Source organism: Mustela erminea, chromosome 10, assembly GCF_009829155.1.
Source record: "Mustela erminea isolate mMusErm1 chromosome 10, mMusErm1.Pri, whole genome shotgun sequence".
NCBI lineage: Eukaryota > Metazoa > Chordata > Mammalia > Carnivora > Mustelidae > Mustela > Mustela erminea.
In genome coordinates this window covers 26,809,514-26,833,535 of record NC_045623.1, presented here as the reverse complement: position 1 = coordinate 26,833,535, position 24,022 = coordinate 26,809,514, and the positions used below count along the sequence as shown (strand labels likewise).

Genomic DNA, 24,022 nt, shown 5'->3' with positions numbered 1-24,022 from the left:
AGCATAACAGTATTCATTATTTTTGCACCACACCCCGTGCTCCATGCAATCCGTGCCCTCTATAATACCCACCACCTGGTACCCCAACCTCCCACCCCCCGTCCCTTCAAAACCCTCAGATTGTTTTTCAGAGTCCATTATGTTATTAGAACTAGACTATAACACTTCTATTTTCTTCTTTTCAAACAAACTAACATCAGGTTATTTTGTGAGAATTTGTTCTTTACTGACAAGAATGTGAGATTTCTTAATTGACAGGGTGCTGCAGTGTCTACCATACTCTATTATTATATTGTAGCTCATAAAACCAGCTTCCAGTCACTATTTGTACAATGGGTACTTACCAGAAAACTCTCCATTCCGAGTACATTAATTTAAACCCATTACTACTTTTTTTTTTTTTTTTTAATTTATTTGTCAGAGAGAGAGCGAGCGAGAGTGAGCACAGGCAGATAGAATGGAAGGCAGAGTCAGAGGGAGAAGCAGGCTCCCCGTGGAGCAAGGAGCCCGATGCGGGACTCGATCCCAGGACGCTGGGATCCTGACCTGAGCCGAAGGCAGCTGCTTAACCAACTGAGCCACCCAGGCGTCCCAAACCCATTACTACTTTTAAAAGCAAAACTAGTTTTGATAATAATTTACCTAAATTTTTCACTTTGCCAATTTTTAGAAAAGTAAACCCAAATTTCCTTAAGATGAAGTTTACTGTTGCTGGAGGGGAGGAAGTTGGGAGGATACGATAATCAGGTGAAGGGCATCAAGGGGGGACATTTTACATAAAGAGCATTGGGTGTTATACGCAATTGATGAACCACTAAATTCTACCCCTGAAAATAATAATACAGTATATGTTAACAAATGAATTTAAATAAAAAATTTTAAGAACTTCAAAAAATTTAAATAAAAAAGTCTTACATTTTAAAAAATTAAATAAAAATATAAAAAATTTCTTAAAAATACTGTTATAAATTTTACCCACCATTTAAATATTGACAGCACTTACAAAATTGTCATGATAGAAAATATGTTGCTTGGGACACTTGGGTGGCTCAGTGGGTTAAAGCCTCTGCCTTCAGCTCAGGTCATGAGTCTGCTCTCTGCTCAGCAGGGGGCCTGCTCCCCCCACCAACAGTACCCGCCTGCTTCTCTGCCTACTTGTGATCTCTGTCAAATACATAAATAAAATCTTAAAAAAAAAGAAAATATGTTGTTTACATGTATATATAAATATAATATCCTCTATATTTTATGACTTATATTTTCTTTTTTACATATATATTTTACATTTATATTATATATACTTTATAGTTTAATAATGACTCATTATATACATAAATTATTCATATAGATTGTGTAGTGTTATGTGGACAATCGCACACCAGAAAAAAATCAAGAAATTTATTTATTCTATCAAGTAGTTATGGGATCTGGGATAAACTACTTAGCCTTGATGGGTTTCAAATTACCTTTCTAACCAACAAGATAGCTAGATAGATGAAAATGCCATTCATCCAAATTCTGTTACATTTATTTTTACCTGTTAATATTAAAAAATATTCTAGGGGGTACCTGGGTGGCTCAGTGGGTTGGAGCCTCTGCCTTTGGCTCCAATCCTGATCCCTGGGTCCTGGGATCTAGCCCTGCTTTGGCTCTCTGCTCAGCAGGGAGTCTGCTTCCCTTCCTCTCCCTCTGCCTGCCTCTCTGCCTACTTGTGATCTCTGTCTGTCAAATAAATAAATAAAATCTTTAACAACAACAACAACAAAATATTCTAAACACTATCCTATGTGTCTATACAGATTTTCCTTTGTCTTGATTATACTGAAGTAAAAAATTATTATTTCAGTTTAATTTTCATATACATACATAAAACTAGATTCTTTTTTTCTAAATAATTTAAGTTCTAAAAAATATTAACAAAGACATATGTTTAAATATGTCCATACATAACATACAACCACAAACAATGTGGTATTACTTGTTTCTTATAAAATTGGCTTAAGTTGTATAATGAAAATCTTCTATCAGTTAGTTAAACTGACATTATTTTTAGGTTTTATATCATTTAGATTTTGTAATAAATTGACTAACAGTGCTTTGAGTTACAGAAGGTTTTCCAGAACTAAATGTTCAACTTTTGAAACAAATATGAAGAAAAGCAGTTATTATTAAACATTCTATTAGCTGTGATTAAAAGTAAAAATGTAACTTTTAAAGGCCTGAAGATATATATTATAAAACAGAAACAAGATAGATTTTTGCATAAGCATTAATGATTCAATAGACAATGTAACATCTATTTATCTTTTTCAGCAGAATACATTAAAGAAGATGGGACATTTTGAAAATAATATTCCAGTGTTTTAACATTAGTAAATTTAGTACCCTATCATTTGCCAGATTCAACACTAGGAAGTTATATATTAAAATTAACGACTGAATTTTGGTTTATGCAGTTAATGTTATATCAACTGATAAATGAATGAGGTGAAACGGACATACATTTTCATTTTCATTAATAATTTTAAATTGTTATTTTATTATAGTCTGAACACAGTGTTCAATAGTTATTTTGTAGAGCTTTTTTTTTCATATAAGCAGACAAAAGTTAGGATATTCTGAAAATAAATATAATATCAGGGAAATGGCTTTAGTCGATGATAAAGTATACTACACAGTATAGTATTTAAAACACCTTGGTCCTGTCAAAGATATATAGATTGGTAGGACAAATAGAGCATTTGAAAATATACCTAAATAAATATAGGATTAAATATATGATAAATGTGGCATTTTAGGACAGTGGAAAAATATATTATTTAGCAGATTTGAAATTATTAGTCATTTAGAGAAAAAAAGAGAAAGTCTGGATCTTTCAATCTTTACACCAAAGGGGAAAAAAAAAAGAAAAACCAACTTAGAATACGGTCTGTCACATGCTACTCTGTAACCTCTCTGCTTTATTATATCATGCTACTAGTGACTTTAACTTAATTATGTTTACTTAAAAATATACATACTCATTGTAGAAGTACATGCTCATTTTTCTAAGAAAAATGTTAACTTCTCTTCACCTCTCCTTCACCTCAACCAAATGAGGAAACTAAAGTTAAATTATATCCTTCTATGCCATATTTCCTCATATATAAATCAGATTTTTTGTAAAGATAATATGTTATTCATTTTAATATGCAACTTACATTTTTCACTTAATAGCGATTCCCCTCTAGGTCAATAAATAATAATATATTTTTAAGAATAACCTCACAACATTCCATAATGTAAGTATTAAAATATAATAAGTAATAAAAATATAAGTAATAAGTAATATACAACATATAATAAATAATATAAATAGACTTAGCAGTTTTCATAATGATGGGCACTATAGTTGTTTCAGGTATCTGCCACTTCAAATGATGCTACAACTGCTACAATAAAATATAGTGTACATATACCATTACATGGTAGCATTTTTATTTTTCTAGGAAGAGCACATAATAAAGCACAATTGGCACAATGGTATATATATTTGTAATTTACAAATAAATTTCTACTATGTGACACTTATTGTTTCCTTCCAGCTGAAGAGCATAAGAGGTTATTAAACTTCTTAACTTCAACAATCTGATAAGAGGAAAGTGGTGTCCCATCTTTTGATATATATATCTCTGGCTAATACTGAACTAAGACATCTCTAATATGGTAATTAGTCATTTGCATTACCTCTTGCGTAATGTTTATGACCTTTGCCTATGTGTATACTGGATTATTATTATTTAAATACCCAGGAACACTTTTGATAATAGATAAGTTAATATATGGTTTTAAAAAAATCATTTCAAGTTGCATTAGCTTTCATTTAAAAATGTATGCATTAAAATTTGTTCTCACATAATTTATAGCTTCCAAATTATTTTAAAAGATTTTATTTATTTATTTGAGAGACAGAGATCACAAGTAGGCAGAGAAGCAAGTGGGGTTGGGGGGGGAGCAGGCTACCTGCCAAGCAGAGAGCCTGATGTGTCACTGGATCCCAGGACCCTGAGATCATGACCTGAGCTGAAGGCAGAGGCTTAACCCACTGAACCACCCAGGAGCCCCTAATGAGGGGTTATAAAAGCAAATTCAAAATTATACCTGAACGATTTTTCAAAGAACCCATCATTTTCCATTAAATTGAAATGCACTCTTCATTACATATTATGTTCTCTTACTTACTTCGTCCTCTTTACAGACTTTCATCTGCTCCAGAAAATGTGTATTCTTGTACCAACAGTACATGTTGATTATAGAAGCTTTACAGTGAGTATAAGATCTGATGTGGCAAATCTTTTTGTCTTATTCTTCAAAAGTTTCTTTCTTCCATATAGCTTCCCAATTACTATTTCAGTATTTGTCAATCTGGGTTTCAATCAATCTAGACTACCTATTAATCTTTAGTAATTATTATACTTTTATACATGTATTAAGAAATAATTATCTGCTGTTAGATTAGATTTTAAAAGGTAAAATTATAGCTAAAATATTTTTAAAAAGTCATCTGAATGTATTCTTGAGCTGCCATGTCCAAGACTGAAAATGACAAGGCAGTAAGAGAGAAAAATAAGTGTAATCACCCTAAAGGCATTTGGTAAGTAAACCAGGAGAATATTGTCCTCCAAGAACATAACAGATACAAAACCCTTGTAAAGAGAAATGTATTCATTGCATTCTCCCCCAAATTTCTACAAACTTTAAAGAAAAGCAGAGGAAAGAAAGAAAAAAAGAAAGGAAGAAAGAAAGGAAGAAAGGAAGGAAGGAAGGAAGGAAGGAAGGAAGAAAGGAAGAGAAAAGGAAAGGAACCATAAGATAAGTTAAGTTATGGAGAATAAAGTAAAAAGGTTTAACATATGTCTAATTAAGAGTTCCATAAGGTGGGGCGCCTGGGTGGCTCAGTGGTTTGGGCTGCTGCCTTCGGCTCGGGTCATGATCTCAGGGTCCTGGGATCAAGCCCCGCATCGGGCTCCCTGCTCCGCAGGAAGCCTGCTTCCCTCTCTCTCTCTCTCTGCCTGCCTCTCTGCCTACTTGTGATCTCTGTCTGTCAAATAAATAAATAAAATCTTAAAAAAAAAAAAAAAGAGTTCCATAAGGAGATGATAGAGAGTCAATGAGAAATTCCCCCAAATGATGAAAGTCATCAGTGCACAGATTCAACAACTATAGTGAAAAGTAAGCAGAATAAACAAAAAGAAATCCAAACGTAGATTTGAGTGTCTCAGTCAGTTAAGAGTCTGTCTTCGGCTTACCTCATGATCCCGGGGTCCTGGGATCAAGCCCATGTTGGGCTCCCTGCTCAGCAGGAGACTGTTTCTCCCTCTCTTCCCTCTCCCCCTGCTCATGTACTCTCTCAGTCACTTTCTTAAATAAATAAATAAAATCTTAAAAAAAAAAAAAAAAAAAGGAAAGAAATCCAAACACAGATAAATCACTGTTTAGTGGAACACTAAAGATAAAAAGTTCTTTAAAACAACCCCCTCCCGGGGCACCTGGGTGGCTCAGTAGGTTAAGCCTTTGCCTTCGGCTCTGGTCATGGTCTCAGGTTCCTGGGATCGAGCCCCGCATCTAGCCCCGCATTGAGCCCCACATCGGGCTTCCCCCTCTCCCTCTGCATGCCCCTCTGCCTACTTGTGATCTCTCTCTCTGTCAAATAGATACATAAATAAATAAATAAATAAAATCTTTAAAAAAAAAGCCCCCCTCCAAAGACATGTAACACTCAAATAAGCATTAATTAGGTTTCTGTTAATTTTCCAATAGTATCAGTATAAGCAAAACTAAACCACTTTCCCATGGCAATTCCAAAATGAAAAAAAAAAGGGAAAAAAATGAAGAAAATTGGCAAAATGTGAATAAAGCTAATCCAATATAGACTAATATTGGAAGAAATACAGACTAATATTGGATTAGCTTTATTCACATAGACTAATAAAGCATAACAATATTATCTTACAAGTTTTAAAAGGATAAGATTAATATACATAAAACAGTATTTTCTGACTTAGGGATAAGCTAATTGGATATATAGTACTTTACTCCCTACCAGAAGACCCACTCAAATTAACATCCTAAATGACACAGACCCATACCAAAAATGAGTTGTAAAAATTTGAATTCACTCAGTCCTAGAAAAATACATTTTTCACTTACTCAAATACTGGCATCTCAACTGTAAATGAAATTAACACATGAATTCAGAACTATTTATTTAAGCCAAATGGCATATTCACTCTAATTGTTTGCCCTCTAAAAGCATAACATAGTTTTTAAAACTCTGTGTTTTAAAACTGTGTTCTCTTGAGCATCATTATATGGCAGCGTGTAAGTAAGTTTCTAACAGACCTCTTAGGACAAAGGTGCTCATAGTTCTTGTTTAACAAAACAAGTGAGGAAACTAGCCTTGCACACTTAAAGAAACCTTATCACTACCTTTTTATTTTACATATTTAAAATATTCATATTTTCAAATACTAATGGGAGGTAATTTGTGGGCCTCCTAATTTTTTTTTTTTCATCTCCTTATTTCTCTGTCATGATAGTGGGGAAAAGCTCAATAGGCTTACATAATAGGCTATGTATTTGGACACTGATTTCTAGGCACTGGGAAGCCACTGACATTTTTTGAACAAAGCAGTGATATAATTAGAGCTATGTTTTCAGGAAATTATTCTGGAAATTATCAACATTTTACTTGATAAAGGTATTAAACCACTTAGCCATTATAACTGAAAAGCAAACCCCAAAGGAGGATGAAGTGAAACTATTGATTAAGCTTCTGCTTTTTAACACTTGTGTCAGAAATATGCATGTGTGTGTGCATGTGTACACACACATATACACATGCACATATATTGAGATGACTCTTTTAAATAAAAATATTGTTGCCCATAGTTATCAAATGAATTCTGCTGGCGACATCTGTTCCTTCCCTGACTAGTACTTTCCATGGGGATCTATCATAAAGAAGAGTTTTGTTTTGTTCTGTTTTTTCCATTGCATCATTTAGTCAGCTTTCCTCTAATATGTATTATTAAGTTTATTTATCTAGGTATAAAAGCCACGCAAATCTGGGCACACAGATTCTATACAATATACAAATCAGTGGAAAAATCAATTCTTTACAATTTGACGGAAACATTTGAAAAGAGAAAGCAACTCCATTGTTTAAAATAAAGTATCACGAAACGAAGGAACATTTTTAAAAAGTCATTCTTTTTTGCTACATTTATAGATTGGTCTCACTCATTCTTATATACTGTATTTTTTTTCCCCCAAAGGAAAGCTATCAGGAAATAGAACCCAGTATTCACAGTTTGATGACTCTGAAACGTGTACTTCCGATTGAGAGATACAATTGCAAACAACAGCCTGCATGAACGAAACAGAGAAAAACTGACTGAGGGGGTACAATAGAATTGAGTGTACCTTTGAAAACTAGAGCTGTAATCCAGTTTGTAAGAAAATAAAGAATGGAACTATTGGCCTAAACTCCCTGAATCACAGAAACCTAACACAATACAATACAAGTGACATCCTTTTCTCAAAGAGGCACAAGGCTCATTGAGTCTGGCGATTCAATTACCCTCTCAACCTGGAAAGAATCCCCCTCCTGAGTTGAGGTCCACTGGCAGAGCAACGTGGGACAGCCTACATTGTACACAGCTGGTAAATATCTAAAAAGCTGCAGGCTTTAAAGAACAAGAATCTCTGACCTTTTATGATTACTTCAGTGTTCTTCAACAAAACACTATTTAATGATAGAGTTCCCTAAATGCCTGGCAAAAGATCACATTTTCAATTAAAGGTCTCCAAATATCTTCTCTTCAAATAAAAATCTGTTTAAATAAAAATAGCTAAGCAAATCACTTCATTAGGCAGTAAGGAATACAGACAAATTAATGAAACAGAAGTTTTCCTAAAATAGAGGTGATTCTGATCTTGCTTAGACATTTTATAAACTTCTCAAAGAATACCATTATTCCCTTCAGGTCTTTTATTTTTTCCTATAAATTTGTATAGACCTTGAATGAATAGGGTATACACTAATTAGAATCCTAATATCACTAGTGAACTTTGGAATATCTAGGGAACATTTAGCTAAGATGGATTATAACTGTAATATCTCCTCATGCATGAAGTCAAGTATGGAAATAATTTTAGTCAAAACACTGCAGACTTCAAACTTTGGACATTTGGTTTCATCCCATTCCTATGAAGCCATTAGTAAATAAATAAGATTTCACATAATGAATTATTTTCACATATAAGACAAAGGTCTTGTGATGATAGATGTTTGGGATTACCATAAAGTTAATAAATGAGATCCCTTCCTAGAATTCAACTTCTTAATTATAAAACAAATATAAAGAAATTGGTGATCTTCTATGGATGGGATTAAGTCTCAAATATTGAGAAGAGAATGACAATATTTTCACAACTGAATCCCAGTCTAATGGCTTTGTCTCTTTTCCATCACTCTGTTTTCTGTAATCTAGGCCCTACCCTAGCCACACTGGAGTTACTACATTTGCCCAAACTTGTCATGTACACTCACATGGCTGCCTTTGCCCATGCGGAATACTCTTCCTGGATTGCATAGATTGCAGCATCAGCCACATTCAGTATGGTTAGGGTGTCTTTTTTTTTTTTTTCTTAATGTATCCATTTCTGCTCACAAATTATGAACTTCTACAAGGCAGGGCCGTAACAGAAACCCAATACATGTCACTGTGTTTGGTACATAGCAGCTACTCAATAAATAATACCAGCTACAAAAATAGTAATCCCTTGTATAATATGCACCATACTGAATGTAGAGGGAAATTAATAATTCCACATCCACAAAATATTTGTTAAATAATCACTATGTTAGGGATGGTCACACACAAGTATCATTTCATTTATACCACAACCTTGTAAGAGAGATGCTGTCTTTCTTTCATAAATAATTTTCCCTGGGTTCCCAATAAGTGGTTAATCTAAAAATTTAACCTAGATTTAAATAAAATAAATATATTTATAAATAACAATATATTAAATGTAATTAATATATCCATGTAGATTAATACCATAACATATACCTAAGTAATAACATTAATTCTTTTGAAATCCTAAAACTATATAAATGTACCATTTTCCCCTGAAATATTTTTTTGAATAACTGACATTGAGAAATGATCTTTAAAAAAAAAGGTAGCTGGTTGGTGAAGGAGTACTTATTGGATTTGTATAGCATTTTAGAACATAAATGTCAAACACTGAAAAGAAGGATTCTCTACATCCTTTAGGAAAGACTTCCTTCAGCTTTTGTCCATTTGCTAAAGCATCAAACACTTGGCTATGAGCTCACAATACTCATTTCACAACTGAAAGATACTATTAATTAATTATTCAATCAATCAAACATTCACTTAGTGAATGAAAAACTAGGCTTAGTTTCACACTGGTTTAAAAAAAAAGATTAAAATTCTTTCTGTTCTACTCATGCTCATAAAAGCCTGTTTTGTATGTTTTAGTCTTGGGGGTTTTTTGGTTATAACTCTATCAAGTCTTTATGATTTATTCCATATCTTAAACAAATTAACTGAATTTTAGCAACAAGGAAAGTCCATTTCCTCGATGTGTCTCAGTCTGCCAGACTTAATACCAAAACACATTTTGAAACAAAAATATTTCACAAATTTGAAAAGCATTTTGCTAATCAATGACAGTTCCTATCTATAAGCACTTAGCAAGCTTAAGCTACAGTCAATCTATTCAGGGAGTGTCTTGGATTTAAAAATCATTAATTTTAACAAAAACTAATTTTTAAATCAATAAACAATGAATATGCATTTTTTTAATAATTATATCACAACTTGGAAGAGATTAATTAACAAAATGTACCGCATTTTTACATGCCTCTAGAAATCATATCTTTAGTAGCCTAACCCAATTTACTAAGACAAGCTTTATGCTTTAATCACAAGTCATAGATACCAAGATCAGTGCTGTTATTTTCATTTGCAGAGCTAAATCTGAATTTACCTTGTTTGCAATACTTGTGATGAATGATTTGATATCTAGATTGGTGGGACAGCTCTTCTGACAGGGGGCATCTGCACATTTCAGGCATCTAAGGAAAAAAATGACCAGATTAAAGAAACTCTAAGGTAACTGAGGTAATACTCTATATATTCTTTATCTGATACCCATTCAGAGTTAGCGTCTAGTAAGGACAAATAAAATAGTGCTATTTTTTAGGTACAGAATCTTTTTTTAAGCAAGAAACAAAGAATATCTGTGTTTCATTTTTTGTACACCTTCTGAGATGTATAAAATACCACCACTCGGGCTAATTGCCCATCCTTTCTGTGTTCCTCCTAGAGATTAAGAGAACCATACTTATTTAAGATACATCATTTATTCTTTTACTAACCCAGTCTTATTTTGATCTCTCCTAAACTGAGCAGAACTTAGAGAATACAGTCTTTTATGATAAAAGTTGTATATGCCTTTATGCCACAATTATTATAAAAATACAAAGCAAACAAGCAAAGTCTCTCTCATTTTACCACTTGTAACTTCCTTTTTTCCTCCCATCATCTCTCCCACTTTGTCTCCCACCTTTCCTCTCTCCCTCTTTCTTTACCTCCCATCAGCTCTCCCTCCCTCCAACTTTCTTGTGATTTTTAACCTACAGACTATTCACATGGTCATTGGTCTTTGTAGTACATGCTTCATGCATAGTTCAAATCCACCCCATTCCAGAATGAAGCATTTATTCCCCTGCTGCTGTACCTTCAGCCAAAAAGAACAGGCTCAAACAAGGTCATGTCCCCTTTCCAATGGCTGCCTGCTTCCAATTGCAGGTCAATGAAGAGGTTTGAGGCCCAGTACCCTTGCCCAGACTTGGGGAACAAGTCTGCAAAGATCCACCGCAGCCTTTTTTTTTTCTTTTTTCAGTGTTCCAAAATTCATTGTTTATGCACCACACCCAGTGCTCCATGCTATACATGCCCTCCTTAATACCAACCACCAGGCTCACCCAACACCCCACCCTCATCCCCTCCAAAACCCTCAGTTTATTTCTCAGAGTCCATAGTCTCTCATGGTTTTTCTCCCCCTCCAATTTCGCTCAACTCATGTCTTCTCTCCATCTCCCAATGTCCCCTGTGTTATTCCTTATGCTCCACAAGTGAAACCATATGATAATTGACTCTCCTCTTGACTTATTTCACTCAACATAATTTCTTCCAGTCCCGTCCATGTTGATATAAAAGTTGAATATTCATCCTTTCTGATGGAGGCAAAATACTCCATAGTATATATGGACCACATCTTCCTTATCCATTAGTCTGTTGAAGGGAATCTTGGTTCTTTCCACAATTTGGCAACTGTGGCCATTGCTGCCATGAACATGAGGGTACAGACGGCCCTTCTTTTCACTACATCTGTATCTTTGGGGTAAATACCCAGTAGTGCAATTGCAGGGTCATAGGGAAGCTCTATTTTTAATTTCTTAAGGAATCTCCACACTGTTTTCTAGAGTGGCTGCACCAACTTGCATTCCCACCAATAGTGTAAGAGGGTTCCCCTTTCTCCACATCCTCCCCACCACTGCAGCCTTTATTATGGCTGGCTGTCCAATTCTGATTCCTTCACTTATGTAAAAAATATTGATCTTCTAATAAACTTCCTGCATACTAATCTCATTTCAAAGTCTGCTTCCTGGGGAACCAACCAGAGATATGATCAAACTTTAGTGTGCCTAAGAATCAGCTTGATAAATATCACAGTTTCCACAGGGAAACCCCTCCTGAGTCCGAGATATTGGCCTGAGAATCTGTATTTGGGGGGGGAATCTTTGAGGTGATTCTGATATATACGGTTGGATCTACACAGCAAGAATCACAATTCTATAATTACTACATCAGAACTGAAACCGCAGGCTAGAATGGTCCTTAATTTTCAAATCAATGTGTGTTATTTATTTATTTATTCATTTAATAAATATCTAATGAGCCCCTACTACATGGCGGAACCTGGGATATGAGGATATAAAATTGATAAACAAGACACAAGTCCTGCTCTCATGTACTTTGCAGTTTGGAGGAAGCTGACATGTATAAAAGGCAACTGTCATTGTCAATGTGAATTTGAGTGAAAATATTAACGGAAGGGAGCATTTCAGAGGAATGGTAGTGCTGGAAGGAGAGAGGCAGGCAAAGCTCTTTGGGAAGAGTACTACTCAAACAGAACACTGAAGTATGAATGGGCCTTAGGGAAGTGCAAAGGGTGGGATTTGGAGTGCAAGGTCACTCAAGATAATGACCCAATATGTGCCCAGGCCTGGAGAACATGACAAGGTATGTAAACTAATCCAGGTTGGTCAGATACACAGTGAGAAAAGGAGTAGAGAAGAATTAGGCTGGAGATCTAAAACTTAAAGTATACCATTGTCACATTTGTCAGAAGACCAGAATTCTCCCAGAATTTCATTAAGAATGAATCCTACACTGCTCAGTGACAAAGGTGACTAGCTAGCTCATTTTCTATCTACTTCCATGTGTAAAGACCTTGCTTCATTTCCTTTGAGAAAACAATACCAGTCTCCTTGTCATTCTTTTGTGAGTAGGAGAGTCCTCTTCATTGTCTGAACCAATTTCTCAGCACCTAATTAATATCTTGTTTTTAAATCTGATCTCTTTTCTCTGGTTTGTGCCCTTAGCCTTCTCTCTAAATTAAATTTTACACAATGAGTACCGAAGGCTTTTCATAATCAATTGTCCTCCCTGAAATGTAGTCATTAAACCTCTCCCCTATCATTCCTCTAAATGCCATTGTTAGATTCACATCTATCATTTAGCTGAATTCCTATCTTCTCATACTCACAATTTTTTTCTCCTAACACACTGTCACTGAGTTCAAAAAGAACTTCTTGAAAGTACAGTTAGCAGCATACACTGCACAACAGTGCAACAGAATATAATGCATGGTTAATTTGGTCTATGATGTTGAAATGAGGTGATATTATATGTGTTATCTCCACATGGATAAATATGTTGAACATTATTAGTGATCTGAAATGATTTCTTCTGAGGTGAAAAAATAAAATAGCTAAAAAATTAGCAAATAATATGCCATCTTAAATAACTTCTAATTTATTAAAAATGTCACTTCAACAGTTTTAAAAATATTTGGAAATTCCCAGTAATAAAGCAACAAATGTACTTATTTGTTTCATATGTGTATGTGTGTGTATATATTTATGTCTATATATACATACGTGTGTATGTATATCTGTATATGTGTATATATATACACCATATAGATATATAGATTCTGCTCATCCTTAATGAAGTCACAAGTTTTCTGCTTTTCTTTTTTCTAACACCCAGCTTGAATAATAAGGCAATTAAAAAATAAAGTTATATTGTCAGCAGATATGAATGAGCCAAATTAATGCATAGTGTATTTCCCTGTTCTTCTAGAGAAATCTTAAATTCAACATAAACAGATTCACTTAACAGCACTGACAATGTAAGGATTTTTAGTTGTGGTTATTAAGCCTCTTCACCAAATAAGTCCCTTTTTATTATTGAGCTAGTTCACAAATAACAGCTGTTGGAAATGTCAGATGTTAATGAGGCAGGGCAATGCAAACCTGAATTGTAGCATTCTTTTTTTTTTTCCTTTGGTGCCATGAATATGCCAGAATGGGCAGACTCTGATAATAATACCATCTTGCAATTCTCTAAGCACTCTGCAGACTAAAGTGCATCAGGCTGCCATTAATCCCACTTATCACTCTGACAGCTCAGTAATTACACTACTGCTATAGCCAGGTAGTCCTAATAAAATATCAACCACTGCACTGGAATGCATACTGGTGAGATGTTTTATTAAACTTGGGGGGGGGAGGGTTGATCATCAAGTGACATTAGTGTTGACCTATTTTTCTATTTGACAATAAATTATCCTTTGACCATGACATAATAGATATTACAGAGTGCATTTACTGTACCAAATCAGAAAGGTACTGCATTACAATGATGTAGGCAAATGGTGTAAATAAAATAGCAGAAATGCATGTCAGAATGTTATTACCTAAATTACTTTAAATGATTGATACCATGAAAAATCACAGACACAGTACTTAGGGGAATATGTCAACAATTATTGTAAACCACAGTTCTACATAAATTTTTCCTTAGAAGTAACATTTAAATTATGCTTGTTTTTATCTTCATTTGTTTAATTCCCCTTTTATGTTTCAAAGTTACTGTTATAATGCAGTTTATTTTTAAATGCATTGTAAGAGCCAAAAGTTAATTCAGATAAACAATTATGTAATATTTTAATCCTGAAATAATTATATTTATACTAAAAGCAGAATATTAGATTATTTTTTAAGCAATGAAACATCTTAGATTTTTTACTAGTGATAAACTTTTTTCATTTCCACGTTTAATAGACGGCATAACAATGGATTTCATTAAAAGCAAATATAGAATCCTTAATAATGTTAATCCTTCATGATTCAGCATGACCATAAAAAATGTATGAAAATTTTAGTACTGCTATTTAAGGGACAAAATCTATTAGAGATATACAGATCTTTCTCCAGGGAAAGAGAGCCATGATTCCTCTTTCCAAATATTAGTGAGGCTGGACAGTTTTACTCTATCGCATAACACCTGAAAAAATTATAGTAAGTCATGAAATGAACAGCATTTCATTCTTCACACATCTGAAAACAGATGCCTGCTTTTGTTAAGCATCCAGAGCAGTTCGAATTGTAACCTATGCTTGTTAAAGAATTTTCCAATCCATAAGTTTAAATAACAATTTCTTCCTCAGTTAAAAAAAAAATCACACAAAATCTATATGAAAACATTAAAACATCATATTGCATTGTTTTTGGTCTTTTGTTAGACTTTGGTTCAATCAAGTTAGCAGTGTTTGATCAGGCTATGTATAATCTGTATTGGTCTAGATGTAATCAAATTGGGCAAGTTAGTATTTACATGGAAACAAAACAAGATATTTTCCTAATATTGATGTTGTATTGCTTCAGAACTTTCATGTTTAGTACCTTCCTCTGGAAGGTCTAATTAACTGAAATGTAGAAGAGGGGTAATAGGATCTAACTCCCCTACCCTATAATCACCAGTGTAAGTAAATACACAGACTAATATATTCTACCCCAATTTGGCAGTATTTCTACTGAAACAGCACAGAATTGAATGGAAGGTACGTAAATCAAGAAATGGGGGCCTAGGGGCTCTTGGGTGACTCAGTTGTTTAAGCATCTGTCTTCATCTTAGGTCATGGTCCCAGGGTGCTGGGATTGAGCCCTGCATCGGGCTCCTTGCTCAGCTGGGAGCCCGCTTCTCCCTCTCCTCCCCGCTCATGCTCTATCTCTGTCTCTCTCTCTCAAATAAATAAAATCTTTAAAAAAAATTTGCTATGGTGAGTGCTGTGAATTATATAAGACTGATGATTCACAGACCTGTACCCTTGAAGCAAATAATATATGTTAGTTTTTAAAAAAGGAAGAAGGAAATGGGGTGTTAGAAGTGTGTAACGCCAAGTTTGAGTTCCACAGCTTGCAATCCTTGTACCAGACCCCATCATAACAGAAACACCCAAGAAAGATGGTTGGTATCTTTAAAACATGATGAGACTAATAAAATGTTCTGATACATTAAACAGTCAAGAGCAATTCCCAGATTCTAATAATTCTCTCCATGTCTCTCAATCTTCAATTAATAGCCTTTCCTATATTCTTTCTGATTGCGCTTCTCTGATTACACAACAGATTCTTACTAGCTCTGGGGTATTTGGCACTAATTTTGAATATTCCTAATATGCATCTTGGCCCAGCTTCTATTTTGCTGGGCTGGGAAACTATGGCAACATTGTGAAAAGTAACTGAATTTTTTATGCTGTGCACCATTCTGCCTTGGTGATGGTGAACCAATGATGTTCATGTTTTAAAACTTTTAATGCCAAAACAGAATTTTTAAATAGAGCTATTTATCTACTAGAAATTTCCATTCATATGTGGGTACTTCAAAATAATTCAAAACAAACAAGATTTAAAACAGTACACAATTCATATAACTGATGCTCAAAATATCTTGTTGGACGATCATGGTCATGAGTCTGGAAATAAAACATAGTTAAAAACATTTCTACAGTCTTTCTGTACTGTATACCAGAGAATTACTGGTTGTCTCAGAAACAAATGGCTAAAAAAGTATGTTTTACATTTTTTGCCTACTTTGAATTGAATGGAAGGACTTACGTTACATTTTGATACTCATTTTTTATTTTCATCTATAACTGGTTCTTAAAAATTAGTAAGAAGGCTTTTATCTCCACTTCACACATGGAGAATACTGAGGGTCCAGAAATTTCCCAGAAGCATAATAAGACCAGTGACCAGGGCAGCTGAGGAAACTACTAGAACACATTTACCATCTTACACCCAGGACTATCCCATTCACATATGAAGACAGGTTAGAGTTTTAAAAGGTGATGTTCTACTGACCTTATCTCTTCGCAACATCACTGCCTCCTTGCCAGAGTAATTTGAAGACTGAGAAAAAAGCAGTTTAGAAGTCACAGCTAGAAAAAGGCTACAGTATCCTCTCTCCTGGAGTCCAATTTTAGTTTAAGAAAAGAGAGTAAAAAGTCTCCTCAAGGAGAAGTTTCTCGAGTCAAGACGAAAAAATTGTCACAAGATTTCAAAGGCTTATATAACCTCAGAAGTCACTGAGGCACTAATTCCTAAAATTAGGAGGCTGATTTTATTCCATTTTAAATAACCTTGGAATAGCCAGTTGTATTAGATGGTTTTTAAACACATTTTTATTTAAAAAAATAAGTATGCTCTAAAAACCTCAACAGCATAAGAAGCCACAAACTCATGTACATCTTGTCCTTCAAGCAAATAAAATATTTCCATAAAAACTTCAGGCATGTCACCTTCTGAAAAATTCTAAACATACTGTCCTATTTTACTACACAAAGAGAGTAAATTGTGGTATCTGAGGATGCTGCTCACAAACTTAGATTCTTTTATTACTTTCAAGAGAAGATGCCACAACAATATACTGCAACAATACACTGCAAAGTTTGAGGCGCAAAGTTTGGGTGGCTCACTTGGTTAAGTGCCTGCCTTTGGATCAGGTCATGATCTCAAGGTCTTGAGATCTCCCGAGTCTGCTCTCTCTCTCCAGCTCCCCCTGCTTGCACTTTTTCTCTGCCAATAAATAAATAAAATCTTAAATACATATATATATTTATATATTTATTATATATTTATATTATATATAATATATAATTATATATATATATATACTGCGAAATTTGCAAATGGCTATACCCTTACTAAAGGTATAACTTACGGTTGTGCAAATAATTAAGGAACGCAAATTATTAAATATGAGAATCTATGTGATATAAAAGATGATTTCCTTCATTCCTGCTTCATACATTACCTCCTAGTACCAATGCCTGTGTTAGGCATATTTCTCAGTTCCTCTTTTCTTTTTCTTTCTTTCTTTCCTTTTTTTTTTTTTTTTTTTTTTTTGGAGGGGGTGTTGTCAAATGAACCTTTATTGAAATATTTTCCTTTGTGGTTTGTAAATAGCTGGGTGTTCCACCGCGCCACTACTGCTGTCATTTATGATGTCATGGAAAACAGTAGCCATCAACGCTGCAGCCCATAGGATCTCTTTAATGGTTCCAGAGGGTTCTCTGGCTAAAGACTGGTGCTGCATCTGTCAGGCAACATTGACGGTATCATCAAAAGTGAGTATTTCCACTACTATTAAATATTTTTCTGCTTCTTTCTGTCTCTTGTTGTTTCCTTGAGGGCTTTGATAATCAGAGTTGAAGCAGAAAGTACCACTTAAAATCTGGGTGATGTAATGAACACTGGGTGTTATATGCAACTGATGACCACTGAACACTGTATCTAAAACTAATGATGTACTTTTTGGAATGGCCAGTTTCACTATAATCCCCGGACTCTTCCAATCACTGGTTCCCTTGGCAATGTCATCACCAGTTTTTTGGAGACAGACTAAGGGGCTGATCTTCAAGACCAGCACAGACCTGGCACTGACTTCCCCATTGGTGTACCTACGGTTCACTGGGGTAGAATTTGGGCAGCATGGTGGAGGCAGGAGGTGTTGAATGAACCTGGATTTGGGGCTACCAAAGACAGTTGCACCTTTCCCTCCTCTAAGCCAAGCTGAAATACAAAAGCTCTCCTTTCTTCTTTTCAGCTGCTGCCATTTGGTGAGGTGGTAACAAATAATTTCTTATCCTCCAGGGTAGGGCAGCACTTTCCCCTTGCAATATGATCTTTCCTTAAGTAGCAATTTATAATTAATAAGCTACCTGATTTATATGTCATTTTAATATGAGTAAGTTTATATACATGTGACTACATATATCCATAATACAGTTACACTTTAGTTAGCATGTAGCCATTTTCAAAAACCCAAGTCTCCCAACACATTTTATAGTCCAACATACCATTTTTAATTTAACTACAACAAGCTGTAGGTATTTTTTTAAAAGCAGCATATTGTTGCTCACCACAACTGTGGTTCCCCTCCCATTCCAAACAACTGTTAGATGATTCTCAATATACCCTTGATCCTTTACAGACCTTAAAGGGAACTGGGTGACAGTACTGACAGTTTTTATTATAGCTTTCCTGCTACTCAATAATCTTATTTCACCTGGACCATTTCCCCACTAGTGTCATGAACTCTTTCATTTATATTGAGGATCTTCTAAGGCTTCTTAGAAAAAAGACATTATTCTTTATAACATATCCAGATGCTGTGCAAATTACCTTCTCAAATTTTAAAACACTTCTTGTATGTTTAAATGAAGATCAGTGAAGCCCCTATACAAACATAACCAAAAAGGTAATATATATTAGTCATAGATGCTCTAAAAGTAAACCTTTCAGTAAATTCCAAAAGGGAAAATACCATATATTTTACGCCTTATTTGAAGGCAATTTCAGAATAATATAACAATAATAACAATACTGACACAATTCTGTCTGAATTCTAATAAAGATATAAAAGAGAAACAAAGTCCAATGGTTTCATCAATGCATAAAATAGGCTATTTATTATATGATTTCTAGATTTATGTGATATGTTGATTATGAAAAAATATCTGTGTAAATATGTAAACCTACTTAAGCATAGTGGGCTAATATCTGAGATAGATTTAACTTTATACAATGTTATACTGCATTAATTTTTTTTTTTTGCAATGGGCAAGGATAACATGTAATAGAAAAATTAACATACTTTGATGTTGACTGACAACTAAAATTACAATATCCTGTGTAATTTTAATTTTTTTTTTACTTTGGTCATTTGAATCAAATCAGGCAAAAACAAACCCATGATGTTCCCATATTCTCTTTCCTGTCCCTGAAAACTCCGTAAGTCTTATGAAAAAGATCCAGGTAAAAGTTTTTTTTTTGTTTTGTTTTGTTTTATTTCATTTTATTTATTTATTTATTTTTTATTTCCAGCATAACAGTATTCATTATTTTTGCACCACACCCCGTGCTCCATGCAATCCGTGCCCTTGAAGGGACGGGGGGGTGGGAGGTTGGGGTACCAGGTAAAAGTTTTAATAAGAGTTTTAACAATCGGATACACTTCTGAGTACCTGGTGGTTCAGAAAAGTGAAAAGAACAAAGGGTCAAGTTTTGTCAAATAAATAATGGGTGAGGGACAGCACAGAGCTGAAGGGATCCATTATGTCATTAAAACAACCGTGGAAGAAAATATTTGGCCTTAAAATTATACTATATCATTCACTAATGATAGAATTTAGAAACAAATTTATCCAAATCTTAGCTAGCTAGATATCAGAGCATAGTAGGAATAATTCAACTCTAAGTTACTTATTAAAAAGCCACTACATTCTAAGTTTGTGCTGGTGAAGGGAAGGGTTTACTGAAGCTTTCTGGAAGATGGTGACTTAAAAGTATACTGGACTTACTTCATGCAAAAGAGATTTGTCTAGACTTCTTTTTTCTTCTTTAGCAGTACAACAGTGACTAATATTTCAGGTGCTGGAAGAACAGATTTGGAAAGCAACAGCCAGATCTGGATTTTCTTCCTGTTGGAACTATTCAGTTTCATGTGTGGATCCAACACAAATTTATCTAAATGTTTTCCTCCATAAAAAAGATGCCACTTCCCCTTTTCAAAAAGTGAAAAGTAAACACACCCCTGCACACATTTAAATTAAATGTACATATTCATTCCTAATCAAAATCTATGCTGATTACCCTAAGTAAAAGAAAAATGCATTTTCCACAAGGTTTTTGTTTTGTTTTGTTTTGTTTAAAGATCATGACATCTTCCTGCCTGAAGGGAAAGTTTCTCACAAAATGATCTGTAAGCACTGGCACCTGCCTGCTTTATTCCTACTGTTTCAGCTGCAACATTTGCCCCACTCTAGAACTCTGTTGTTCTATGAGCACATGAGTCATTTTTCAACCTCTATGCATTCTAGTATGTTCTTTCCCTGCCTCAAAAACTACACTTTAAGCTTACTTCAGAATTCAGTTCAGGTGTCTCTCATGGAGCTCCCTGGTTCTTGCCATTCTGATCTCCCAGAACAACCTGTGGGTTCCTTTATCAAAACAATTATCACATTGAAATGCAATGCTGATTCACTTTCCTGGTGTCTCTTAGATTTCCTCTTCCAGTGAGAAAATGGTTAGGTTCCTTGTTCTTTGCTGTTGGTTTGCTTGGAAACAGATTAATTTGAAATTGGATGAAAAAGACAGCCAAAATTTTGGTAATACTCCAGTTACTGTCGTTAATGTTTAGAAAAAATACATTTTTAAATAACTGTTCTTCAAACTTATGTAAATAATATACACCTTTAGTGAAAAAATGTATTGGGTTTAATTTATTGAGTAAATACTTATGTAAGAGTAACTATATGCTAGCTCTATTTTATACATTTTTTAAAATTAACTCATTTCATCTCCATAATCACTCAATAAGGTAGATATAAATATTAAATCACTATATCTTTCTAAAAACCCCATGGAGTAGGTACTGTTGTTATTCTCATTTTAAAGATAAAAATACTAAGGCACAAAATTTCCTTCTCTGTTTCAGGTTTGAAATCTTCTTTTCCTATTTTTTGTAATCCTGGTGATCATTAAGAAGTTAAAAAAAATCTTCTAAGGGTGATTGCCAGTTTTCTCTTCTACTTCATTCTAAAATCTTAATAGTGTATGATAATGGTCAGGGCTTGCCTCCCAGTTTGTGAAATCCAGAGTCAGGACTCTTACACAGGTCTGACTTTCCCCAAAGCCCAGCCTATGGGTATCATCATTTCATTTCTGCAGTAGTTCTCATAATGATAGTGAGTAGCCCCAGAGAACCTGAGAAAGAGTTTCCTATGTAAAGAGTTTCTGATAAAAGCCATGCATGTTATAGTCATTATTATGCAATTTAATCCATAAACAGCTGCCTTAAAACACAATCTAACAAAATTCCTCATTTACTTTACAAAGTGTCTAGCAATAATACTTGCAGATCATGTTATTCTTTTTTTTTTAAGATTTTATTTATTAATTTGACAGAGAAGAATAGTGAGAACAGGAACACAAGCAGGAGGAGTGGGAGAGGGAGATGCAGCCTTTCCGCTGAGCAAGGAGCCTGATGCAGGGGTCCATCCCAGGACCCCAGGTTCATGACCTGAGCCAAAGGGAGACACCTAACGACTGAGCCACCCAGGCGCTCTGATCATGTTTTTCTTTCTTTCTTTTCTTTTTTTTAAAGATTTTATTTATATATTTGACAGAGAGAGAGAGAGATCACAAGTAGGCAGAGAGGCAGGCAGAGAGAGAGAGGGGGAAGCAGGCTCCCTGCTGAGCAGAGAGCCTGATGTGGGGCTTGATCCCAGGACCCTGAGATCATGAACTGAGCTGAAGAGGCTTAACCCATTGAGCCACCCAGGGGACCCATGATCATGTTACTCTTTACAAAGCAATTTCTTATAGGTAAATCACCTATCAAGAAATCAGTGTTTCTAATAGAAACACCAGAAACTTCTAATAGAAATACCAGAAAGACAAAATAAAAGCAATTAGAAACATTCTGGAGAAATATCACACATACATAATACATAAAATAATACATAAAATAAAAACATATTTGACATATAAAAACATATTTGACATCCACAATCATGACCAAGCCCAAAATAATTATGTCACTCTATAACACTTGGATCATTATATATTGTGGCAAAAAGTAAAGCTGTTTTGCAGACCACTGTTACTTCTTACTAGGCTCTGTATAAAGTGATTTAAACATTATTTCAGACCTTAGGAGTTTATGCCCAAGATGCAATGCTGACCATTGCACATGAAGAGTATGCAGAAATTTCAGGAAGTTAATGAATATGGGAGAAAAACAGATAAGGATATAAATGTTTAATCTTCTCAATTTAATTCATATCTTAAGGTGGACCAAAGTTTCAGGCAATGGAATGGCATGGGAAATGAACTAATGTGACAATGGCCTGATAATTATCAGAATATTTTTATAAAATTTAGTCTAAAAAAACTTAGCCTAAAGGCCAAAAGACACAATGTTCAGAAATAATATCTTGAACATAGTCATCAAAATTAGCTGCCTACAGCTTAACATGATTTAAAGTGTAAAAACAGGAAAATAGAAAAGCTAGGGGCAAATAATATATATTTCTATAAAAATGGGAAAATTCCATTGACTGTGCTTCTCATTATAACACTGACAATGTTGTCATGGTATTTTGTTACATATACCATTAAATTTAGGAAAGCTCAATGAAGAATTTCAGTGAAGGTAGAATTTAAACGTGTTCATGGTCTGTGGAATTTTATTCTTTTTTTGTTGTTGTTGTTCTTTCCTCCCTTTCCTCCTTCCTCACTCAACAAATACCTACAGAGCACTTGTTATTTGCTGGGTATTTCACTCGATGGTATAGATACCAAAATGAGGAAGATATGGGTTGTGCCTTGGAGAGTCTCACAGTGAATAAGTCAGACACATGAACATAGATTCTTGTGATGTGAAGGTGGGGTAATGGAGAGATTAAGAGATGTTCATACTTGCCCTAAGTTCAGAGGCACCATCTGTTCATTCTCTATCTTCAACGCCAATATAATATAAAAACATAATAAATGGATTTGTTTCTTCAGGCTGTGTGTGTGTCTGTGTGCTGGTGTGTATATGTGTCTCTTAAGGAAAGGCCCAGTAATACGGGGTTTGAGGAAGATACGTGAGAAACTGGAAGTATCTATTACTATCTACTGAAAGTGGCAGAGACCCTCTGCCCAGTTACTAGATTTGCCTTGACCACAAACAGATCATCTCTTCTTTTTTTTTTTTTTTTTAAAGATTTTATTTGTTTATTTGACAGACAGAGATCACAAATAGGCAGAGAGGCAGGCAGAGAGAGAGGAGGAAGCAGACCTCCGGCTGAGCAGAGAGCCCAATGTGGGGCTTGATCCCAGGACCTGGGATCATGACCTGAGCCGAAGGCAGAGGCTTTAACCCACTGAGCCACCCAGGCGCCCCAGATCATCTCTTCTTTAACTGATCTCTTTTCTTTCACTCATACACCTTCCACTAGGTACCTATCACAAAATAATACTGTAAGAGATAATGTAGTGTGATGGCTTCTGGAATTAAAGGCAGCTCTATCATTTATTAGCTTTGTTATTTTAGGAAAGTTAATTAAATTCTTTGTGTCCCCAGTCCTCCCATAAGTTGCTAATTACAGGCTGGACACCATACCATTATAAGGAATGTTAAATAAATTAACATAAAACACTTAGCGCCTGCCATATAGTAAATGCTCAATAATGTAAATCACTGTAAATTGTATGTATTATTATCTAAGAACAATGGAGAATACAATGGAATAAATGAGC

At 34.6% G+C, this 24,022-nt stretch overlaps 1 protein-coding gene across 2 annotated transcripts in view; it reads right to left on the bottom strand.

Moving 5' to 3' along the window:
- DPYD (dihydropyrimidine dehydrogenase) overlaps window positions 1-24,022 on the bottom strand; it is an 831,093-nt gene that overhangs the window by 629,440 nt on the left and 177,631 nt on the right. For both annotated transcript variants that reach the window (XM_032302714.1, XM_032302713.1), the window contains exon 4: window positions 10,066-10,153. In XM_032302714.1, the coding sequence (XP_032158605.1) occupies window positions 10,066-10,153 (88 nt within the window). The remainder of the gene's footprint in view (window positions 1-10,065; window positions 10,154-24,022) is intronic.